The 10,179-nt window shown below is 37.1% G+C and overlaps 1 protein-coding gene and 1 long non-coding RNA gene across 2 annotated transcripts; both read right to left on the minus strand.

Annotated features, from left to right (window-relative positions):
- Positions 1–1,939: 1,939 nt before the first annotated feature.
- Positions 1,940–4,823, minus strand: LOC133820915 (uncharacterized). Its single transcript, XR_009887219.1, has 3 exons — positions 4,374–4,823; positions 3,363–3,426; positions 1,940–2,202 (listed from the first exon to the last, which is right to left on the minus strand). It is a non-coding gene; the product is annotated as an uncharacterized LOC133820915 (long non-coding RNA).
- A 3,276-nt stretch (positions 4,824–8,099) lies between these two features.
- On the minus strand, positions 8,100–9,811 carry LOC133821959 (tetraketide alpha-pyrone reductase 2-like). Its single transcript, XM_062254145.1, has 6 exons — positions 9,655–9,811; positions 9,391–9,563; positions 9,124–9,312; positions 8,853–9,015; positions 8,571–8,760; positions 8,100–8,444 (listed from the first exon to the last, which is right to left on the minus strand). Exons 1-6 carry the CDS (start codon positions 9,758–9,760, stop codon positions 8,303–8,305), a joined length of 963 nt encoding a protein of 320 aa, XP_062110129.1. The 5' UTR covers positions 9,761–9,811; the 3' UTR covers positions 8,100–8,302.
- Between the last annotated feature and the right edge of the window lie 368 nt (positions 9,812–10,179).

A 10,179-nucleotide genomic window follows, 5' to 3' on the forward strand; every position in this document is an offset into this window, starting at 1 on the left:
CTGAACCGCCCTGCAAGTCAAGTAGAAATACGCGACGATAGTGCACCAGATGGTAATGCCTGACCAGGCAGTCAAGACCTTGGAACTTCATCAGTTGCACCAGCCATCCAACGTGCTAACGGCTGCAGTGCAAGGTTTGTCAAAACGACCTTCTGAGATGGATGCGATAGACCACCAGAGTGGCAGCCCAGCCTCCGGCAAAATATAAAGCACCGGTTCTGCCAGTATATACAGAAAAGGCAGATCCCATCAGGCATGTTGGGAAGTTTGAGGACCATATGGAATTTCTCGGAGTAAGTGACTATTATCGGTGTAGAGTTTTCCCAACTACTTTGTCAGATACCGCCCGGGAATGGTATTAGAAGTTTAAGCCGAACTCCATAACCTCTTGGGAAACATTCAGGAAGGAGTTTGGTAGACAATTCAGCACTGCCTGAACTCCACCAATTTATGCCAACCACTTGGCAGATATCAAACAAGGAAAAGATGAGTCTTTAAAGAATTATATACAGAGATTCATGAGAGAAGCCAATAGAGCAACTGCTGTAGGAGACGAGGGGAAGATGGTTGCAATATCCGCTGGGATAACTTATCGGAGCCCTTTGTGGGATAGCATACATAGAAATCCAATTTCAACACTTCAACAATTTCTTGGCCGAGCAGACAAGTATATGAAATTGGTTGATGCAATCGAGAAAGAGGAGAATGGCATAAACAATTCAGGCGAATCAACTGACTCTCCCAATAATGGTGGAAAGAAACGTGGAAATAACGGGTCTGACCACCATGAGGAAAAGAAAGCAAAGTTGAGTTCAAATGAAAAGCCAACCAAGTATGAGCCTCAGTTCACTAATTACACCACTCTCTCGGCAAGCCGAGCGGAAATATATCTTGCTAGTCATGAAGAGGTTCCCTACAAGAAACCTCCACCCATCAGAAAAAAGATGAGGAAGAGAGACATGAATAAGTTTTGTCGTTTCCATGGAGATTATGGTCACGACACGAATGAATGCAATCACCCCAAGGACGAGATATAGTTTCTTCTCCGGTCGGGCAAGTTGAGGAAGTACCGAGCAGAAACACCCCAAGGAGAAGGAGGCAGCAACAATCCTGGGTTCAAACGACAAAGATCTCCACCCTTGCAACCCGGGCCTGTGGACTTTACCTTAGACACTATATGTGGAGGTCCACACTTGGCTGAGGATAGCAACAAAGCAAGGGAGAGGTATGCCGAGACACTTCGACATGAGCGGGAGTGCTAGGATCAGGAGCCATTGGAACGGCGAGCGTCTGCGAATATATTATTTCTAAATACCGCTTTCAGAGTGGTAGTTTAATTTCAAGTTGATTAACTTGTTATTTAAATTTGGTTTATGAGCTGGTTATTTGCTGACCAGTCATCTATTTTTGAACAATTTTTGTTGTTTAAGACTCGTTGTTAGACACGTTTTGTCCTTTTTAATTTACGAGTAATAAAAGAGACAACGCGCAGCGTGGTCGATTCTTGCTACAAATGTGGATGTGTGTTAATTATCCGAGCAGTGTTCAACTGGTCGGTAAAATTGGACAGTGTTCAACTGGTCGATACGTTCAAGCAGTGTTCAACTGCTCGAATATTTTCAATATATTCTATATGTTTCACGAGTAATTAACTGCTCGAACAGATTCGGTCAAAGTAGCAAGTGACTAAGAGTCTTTCAACCCTCGATCACTTGGGGGGCACATGGAGTATACTTGTATATAATTTAACACAGGCAATAAGAGCACGAGTTAAGATGTCTGTTTTTAGGCTGACTTGTAAGTTTTCGAAGTCCAAAAATGTCATTAAACTAACTTGTTTGACAAAGCTTAAGTAACTTGGAATTTTTTTAAATTTCAAGTTAGAAGCAGATATTTGTGTGACAATAATTATCATGCTCATAAAATGTTAGAGTAATAATGTAACGTCCCTAAGGTAGGGTACGTCTGCCACATACTCGTAATTCTAGGGTTTACGAGTATGTAAGGCACTTGACCAAAAGAATTAAATAAAATGATACGAAGAAATACAGAAAAATTTAAAACTTTTATATAAACTTATTAGAAGAAATTATTACACGTATGAATACTTTAAATTTAAGGCAGCCATATGAAAACTCTAAACCATTATTGCATTGCTACTGAGTCCGTGCTCCACAAGTTGCTCAACAGCTAAAGCCACACCTGGAAAAATGTTGGAAAATAACATAATGAGCTAACGCTCAGTAAGTAAATCTCATGCATACACATACACATGAATGTCGTGAGTTTGTAGTGCACATATACTAATATGCTGACTTATATACTTATGCATTTCATTTATTGCTCATGCACTTTCAAACTTTACTTTTATGCTCTTTCTTTTAGTTTCACGTTTTTATGGGCCCAATTTCACTTGTGCACACTGTTTGATTCGGCAAATGCCTGCAGGGCTTATAACAGATATCATATAGAATCTCATGGGTTCTCCTCCGGCTAGCCATCGTCTCAGCTAGGCTCATCATAACACTCATTTCATCGTTGCCATAGCTGCCATACTTATTACACATATGGAGGAGAAAGACGGGAACATGGCAAACATATTTGAATGGTCAACTCTGACCTAGCCCACACTAGTGGACGGCCACTATAAGCCATAATAGACCTCCGTCTTCTTTACTGAACTTACTTGATTGCTTCATCGAAACAGTGGCACCCTTTTTAACATCTTATTATCACTTTGCTTAAGCCTTGTGTCATTAAAATGTTTAACTTTACATAAAACTTTTCAAGGCATTTCATAACTTTTCTCATATTCATATGCATGGTCTTATATCACATAATAATGTATCACATAACTGTACATGCCATGCATACATGCTGATGCTGAAATGCCAATGTTCATGTTCATGATTCATGTTGATGGTATTCAATCAAGGCATTGTATCACATCTCATATAACTCAAAACATCTTTAGTCATAATACATGAAGCTTTGGGTTGGTGGCGTTGTTATACCTTAACGTAGAGCTATGGCTCAGGTCTAAGGTTTCCAGCCTAAAAACTTAAACGCTTCATATATCATAACATATAACAAATCATGAACATAGAGTAATCCACATATCCATCAACATAAGAACACATACTTGCACATAATTCATATCATTCTTAACCAAGTAAGACATCTTTCACATATCACAGAATTCATCAATTACATATCACACAACACCCTTATGGTGTTCATATAACCATTCTTCACATACTTATCATATGCATCATCATCATACCATACTTAACTCATCAGATGTACACAATCAATGTAGTCATGCATCTTACACTTAAGCACAAAAGGTGAGATTTACTTACCTTAGGTCCTTAGCTTATTTTAAAACGGCTCACCAAGAGTCAATCAATTAAATCCATACAAATCCTATTCAAGACACATAATTTATTAAATTCTATCAAATCCGTAAATATACACTATTGATAGTGTATATTAACAATACCAGAAACTATATAAATGATAATAATAATTATTATCAACGTAATGCAAATCACTCTTCATATAAAACCATGCTTTAAACCTTGGTCATAAGATAATGTACTCTTATGATAGTAATAATAATAATAATAATAATCCCAACAATAATAATAATTATCGTCTATAAATAAATTTATTTCAATATTCATAACAAAATACTTCAATAACAATACGTATATGAATGTATATATTCCAATAGTCATTTTATAAAAGAAATCATATTTTTAACATAAAATTGTAATAATCAGTATAATGATAATAATATAAATATAAATATTTATATTATTATTAATTAGTCATAATATCAATTCCAGTGATATAATAAATATACTTTATCCAAAATTCACTGGTCTTACAAATATCAATAACTGTAAGAAACTAATATTGATATTATTTTAATATTCAAATATTAACAAAATATTAATATATAAGAATAATTGTTAAATAACATGTTTACTATAAATCACACTTTTTATATATATATATGTATGAAACTATATTCTTGATTTACTTAACAAAATAATAACAATAATAATTAAAATTACTTAATCATAATAATTTCCATATTAATATAAAATCAATTAAATATGTATTTTTATACTTTATTTAATATCTAATATTTTCTAGAAAATTGGACAGCACAACAGCTATAAAGTGGACAATTCCAAAAATCAAAACCTGTATCAAAAATATATATAATTCCAGACAGCCAGTATAATTACAGAAAAATATTCCATATATCAATAATATATAATTATATACTATAAATACACATAATAACAATCACTCTAATCAATCACAATTAAATCACAATATATAGGTAAAAGAAATTATACCAAAGTGATCGGGTTCCACAACAAGTCAAACGATGATTTTCTGAGACTCAAAACGTACTTCAAAACCCCGAACACTAAGTTTCGACCGTCGGTCTACGGTGGATCGCGGTGGCTCGTGGTGGGCCCACCACCCAACTATGGTAGATGTAGGAACAAGTTATTGGGTTTTGAAGCCCACAACACGAGGAACACGATGGTGGTGACGGATCGACAAACGGATGCCCGAGGTGGCCGAATCGCAACTTTGAAGTCGCGGGGTGGCCGAACTTAAATCGAGTAGTTGAGGCGTTTAATCGGCGAGTGAGCTCTAGATTCCCGCGTAGGTCAATAGTTCGGAGGCCTCTGAATCCAACGGTCCGGCGCGTGGCTAAAAATGGTGGCCGGAAAGTACTCCTGCGTCGTCGGCAACAGTAATACGCAGAGGAGAGAGAGAGAGAGAGAGAGAGAGGGAGAGAGAGAGAGAGGGGTTTTCTGAGGAGAGAGAGAGAGACTCGGGTAAAAAAAGAAAGGTTGAAGCCTTTTTTTTTTTTTTTAAATTATTTTTAAAATTACACTTGGACCCAAAATATTAAAATTCTTTTCAAATAAGTCCTTTAGCAAAACTTTCTTAATTTTATAAAAATCCCCAATTAAAATTATATGACATTTGGGTCCAATACTTGACTACTCAAGTTTCTCTCTCTTTAATCTCATTAAAAACATAAAATCATATTTTAAACACTATTTTTCCATTACTATTTCTTAAATTTGTAAACTTGTACATTTTATGTATTAAAACTTTGATTTATAATAAAAATGTTGGATACTACAAATAAGAGTGTGAGAAAGTATACTTAGTATGGACTTATGAAATGTCTAGAATTTCAAAGTTAGAAAACTAAGTACTCATGCGAAAATATAAGGCATACATCAGAGTGACTTTACTATTCACAAAATCTTAGAATGTTTTAAGTTAACAAAGAAAAGTAAAGTATAAATGTCAACAGCTCAGTTGTACGAGAAAAATATCAAAGCTGCTAAGCAACAATTGTCTTCACAAGAAAAAAGAGTAACTACTAGCCAGGTACAAAGTTTAGCTGATCAAGTGCAAAGTTTTCCTGGTCGAGAGAGCAGATACAACTTCCCTGGTCGACTGAGCATATATCACTGGTCAAGTAGGAAACTCTGTTGTTAAGCATGACTAACAGCAATGGGTCCCTGTAGTGAATCAAACAAACACGAACAAATGAATACACGAACAAATGAATACAAAGTAAATACTACATAGTGGAAAAATGTTTGGAGAAGAGAAGTCAATTTTCCCCAAGATTGATTGAGAGAAATCAATCTCTCAAAATACTTTTGAGAGATTCGAACAAGGTGTTTTGATGGATTTTAGAGAGATAAGTTTTAGGCATATGCTTGAGTAGCTATGCCATGTGCCCGATCGGTTGGGTGATGACCGAGCGGATGCCGAGTGTGCTGAAGCAGGCCCGCGCGCGCGCCGAAGGCTGATGTTCGAGCAGCTGGGGGCTGCATCCGAGCGGGGTGTGGACTGTGTCCGAGCAGCTGGGGCTGCATCCGAGCGGTGTGTGGGCTGTGTCCGAGCAGCTGGGGCTGCATCCGAGCGGTGTGTGGGCTGTGTCCGAGCAGCTGGGGGCTGCATCCGAGCGGTGTGTGGGCTGTGTCCGTGCAGCTGGGGCTGCATCCGAGCGGTGTGTGGATTGCGTCCGAGCGGGTGTGGGCTGCATCCGAGCGGTGTGTGGGTTGTGTCCGAGCAGCTGGGGCTGCATCCGAGCGGTGTGTGGGCTGCGTCCGAGCAGCTGGGGCTGCATCTGAGCGGGTCTGGGCTGCGTCCGAGTGGGTCTGGGCTGCGTCCAAGCGGCTGGGGCTGCGTCCGAACTGCCTAGAGTGTGCATCCAATGAGTTGTTGTCTGCGTATCCGAGGGGCTGGCATGTGTGCATCCAAGGGGCCTGTCACATCTGCAGAGTTGTGGTTCGTGTGTCTGAGGAGCCAGGCAGGAGTTTGAGCAGCAGGAAACAACGCACCCAATGGTCAGCAGTTAAGAAATTATTTGGATCCCGATGATTGAATAGGCATTTCCAATCAGCTAAGTATGCACACGTTTACTCAAAAACATTTTGCTTGTGGAAAAGTTTATCATACAAGTAAATCCTATAATAAACTTAGGAGGCAAATGTTATCCCCAAAATTTGAAAACCATGACGTGGCAATTGAAGTGACAAATGGCAAGGAATGGTTGGGTAATCTGGCTTAGGAGTGATCCGGTAGACCGGTGAAGATTTTTGACTGACCAGTCAAGTGTCATGTCCGACCAGTCATGTGGTTGTCCGACCAGTCAGGTGCTTGTCCGACCAGTCACTTGTCTTGGTCGACCAGTGAGGGTTTGGCCGACCAGAGAAGTGTTTTGGCCCTCCAGTTTTCCTTCTGGGTGTGATGTGGATCGACTAAACAGATCATTGCTACGCAAGAGATCCCAGTAACGACTTCAGCTAGAATCGGTCATACCTGCGCGAGAATCTCTCATATTATCCCAAAGAATCGCATATTGTTGTATTTTAGACGTTATTATTAATTTAATATTGAAAGAATAAAAGAAAGATCCCGATTATGAGGGACTGCGTTTGTACGATCCTCAGCTTATAAATACAAAGCTCATGGCATCAGAGAGAGGATTGAGATTCTAATTTTCTTAAAAGAGTATTTGTATCTTGAGAGAAATATTGTATTCTGTTCATCTGCACTGAAGAAACTCACTTGACCCAGGTTCATCTGATCTTGAGTGTAGATTCATAATCATAACTCTAAGTGGACTAGACTATTACCAACACATTGGGGCTGAACCACTATAAAAATTGTCTGTGTCATATTTTTTCTCTTGAAGGTTTATTGTCGTTTTGATGTCTACACGTCGTTGGTCAAAACTGCGGTCAACAAAAGTAAAGATTGTTTCATTGACTAAAAATGAGGTTACAATATATAGAAGCATAAAGTCTTGTAATGAAATGAAAAGAAACACAAAATATAACAAACTAAGTTTGTTATGTAACAAAATGTGTAACGTAACAAATTAAGGATTAATGAAGCTTAGCTAATCCTAATATTAAAGCAAACTTTGCCAATCGAAGTAACATAATAAACATCAATGATTAAGGGCAGAGACATAAAGGGATACCGATCCACCAAACTTTGGCTCCCTCCATAGAGAAGGCCAACTGAACTAGAAAATGAGCTACACTATTATTTGAGGGAAATATTTGATCACTTTTTATTCTTAATTTGGTATTGGTATTGGTATTACTTACATTGTAAATGTTCTTGCTTATACGTAAGTATACAAATTTTATATTGTTTATTATATATATATTAATTATATTAAAAATTATTATTAAAACCATCTAGAATTGTCAACATAAAAAAATTCATAAATTATTTATATATGAAAAATGTTAACACACGACTTACAAATTAAACATCATTTTAAATTAGTAAACCATCATATGCCATAACAAAAATATATATTTATTATAATAATCCATATCTATTTAATACAAATTTTATGATATAATCCTTGACTCTTACATGATTTTATTTTAAAAAATTTATATATAAAATGACATTTGTAAAAAATTTGAGGACTTTGTGTATATAAAAAAGGGTCATTTTTATTGCACTTCTAGTATCCATAGATTAAGTAGTAAGTAGGTGTATGTAGTCCAACTATATCTGAAGAAGGAAATTTAGTATTTAAACTTGACTTCCAAACTACTTAGTACATACCTAAATTCTTACCTTTTTATACTCCCATCAAATTTTCAATTTCTTACTCATTTTCAGCTAGATGCTTAGAGCATATATATATAAGTCTCTTACAAAATAGCATATTGCTAAAATTCCCATTAATTATTAATTAATCAAGGATAAAACTTCAGAGAAAGCCCTTGTCTTGGAAGCTTTTGATGCAGTCATCAAACATTTGTTCAAGTGTTTTAAAACCAGGAAAACCCAGTTGAGTGATTTTACTAGTGTCCATGCTATGTGGATTGCTGTCTCCTTCCTGGCTACTACACCTGCACATTATATAACAATCAATTATATCATAATCAAGTTCAAGCAAAGCTATCTAGCTAGCTAGCTAAGCTGATCACAGTTTCTAGTTCAACCATAACTATTTTGCCCTAGTGATCTTCACTTACTTGTTTTCAAAAGGGTAGGATGGATATTTGGCTCTGAGCATCTCAATGATCTGAGACCAGTGAGCTACTGAGTTTGAGCAGATAAGCCTGCCTGATGCCCTACTATCCTCCATTGCCATAATGTGAGCAGCCACCACATCGTCTATGTGTACAAATCCAACTGTTGTATTTGGGTACTCACCTCTTTCACCTTGTATTTTTGTCCCCAAATTCAAACTTATATAATTCATCACACTTAGTTGAAAAATATATAGGGTTCAATTAATCGTTTAGAAATCCAACCTCTGACTACAGCGAGGATCAGAAACAAAGTACTGGTGGGTTGTGGTGCTAGGAGGGGACCAACTACGAAAGAAGGGTTCACCACAACCAGATCTTTCCCAGTCTCCTCGGCAAATTTCCAGGCATCTTTCTCTGCTGTAGTCTTGGCATATGCATACCAGAGCTGCTTGTGTCCAAACCAAGAATGTAAGTGAAGTACAATTTATACCCAATTGAGCTAGAAACATTAATTCTAAATTTGGCATATATATAAAGAAAATGAAGATTTTACATTATAGTTCTTGCAATATTCAGGGTCACTCCAATGGGACTCGTTGAGAGGCGAGATTTGTTGGACATCATATCGGTATCTTATCGAAGAGCACGAAGACGTGAGCACAATACGTTTCACACTACTAGCTTTTGCACACGAGCTTAGTACATTCCTAGTCCCTTTTATACATGGATCGACCAAACTTGACTGTACAATTTTGACATCAAACAAAAACAAAAGGCTTTAATTTCCTTCTAAGTACATATATAAGAGTGTTGTTAGTACCTGAATATTGTCATCGCAGGGAACGAGCACAGGCGAGGCTGTGTGGTAGACACCATCGACGCCATGTATGGCCTCGTCAAAGCTCCCTTCCACCATTAGATCGGCCTTGAAAATCTTAAGCCTCTCCTTTGCTCCACTCAACTCCCTCAAATATCCCACCTTGCTTTCATCTCCTTTTTCCCCCAAAACAAAGAAAATCCTAAACTGGTTAGCTCATCATATAAAGATGAAAAATCGTTATATATATATTTATAAAATAAATACCAGGATCTCGAACAGTAGTCCTGACGGTGTGACCTTTCTCTAATAAGGTTTTGACAAGGTAAGCGGCAATGAAGCCTGTTCCTCCTGTTACACAGTATTCTGGCATCCTTGTCTTTTTTTCTGCGAATTCACTAATGGCTTCCAATATTGGATTATATATATAGTGATGTTTTAACCTGCTTTTAAGAAAAAAAGTAAAAATAAAATAAAGACTCTTCAAAATGAGAAAATAAAATGTGTCATGCACAGGACCACTCCTCTGTTTATTAAAGCAGCAATAGTGGAAGGTGATTCATTCCATTTTTGTGGTAATTAACTTAATGTAATCTTGTATTATTCGTTCGAGGCTTAAGATTATTTAGAGCATCCTGCAAATTTTTAGAAAATTCTGAATAGTTTACATTACCGAAAACTATGTGCATAAAAAAAATTAGTCACGCGTGCAACAACATGTTTGAACCAAGTTTTCAGTACTGTAAACTATTCAAAATTTTCTGAAAATCGCATTGATACTCTAAATAGCTA

This window comes from Humulus lupulus, chromosome 3, assembly GCF_963169125.1.
Source record: "Humulus lupulus chromosome 3, drHumLupu1.1, whole genome shotgun sequence".
Classification (NCBI taxonomy): domain Eukaryota; kingdom Viridiplantae; phylum Streptophyta; class Magnoliopsida; order Rosales; family Cannabaceae; genus Humulus; species Humulus lupulus.

What these genes read in the sequence shown, in the direction of transcription:
- LOC133821959 (XM_062254145.1), bottom strand. Translation starts at nt 9,760, where the DNA reads ATGCCAGAATACTGTGTAACAGGAGGAACAGGCTTCATTGCCGCTTAC. An exon ending in GATCCTCGCTGTAGTCAGAG is followed by an intron (nt 8,761 to 8,852) that starts GTTGGATTTCTA and finishes CAAAAATACAAG; the next exon opens with GTGAAAGAGGTGAGTACCCA. An exon ending in TCCTACCCTTTTGAAAACAA is followed by an intron (nt 8,445 to 8,570) that starts GTAAGTGAAGAT and finishes TATAATGTGCAG; the next exon opens with GTGTAGTAGCCAGGAAGGAG.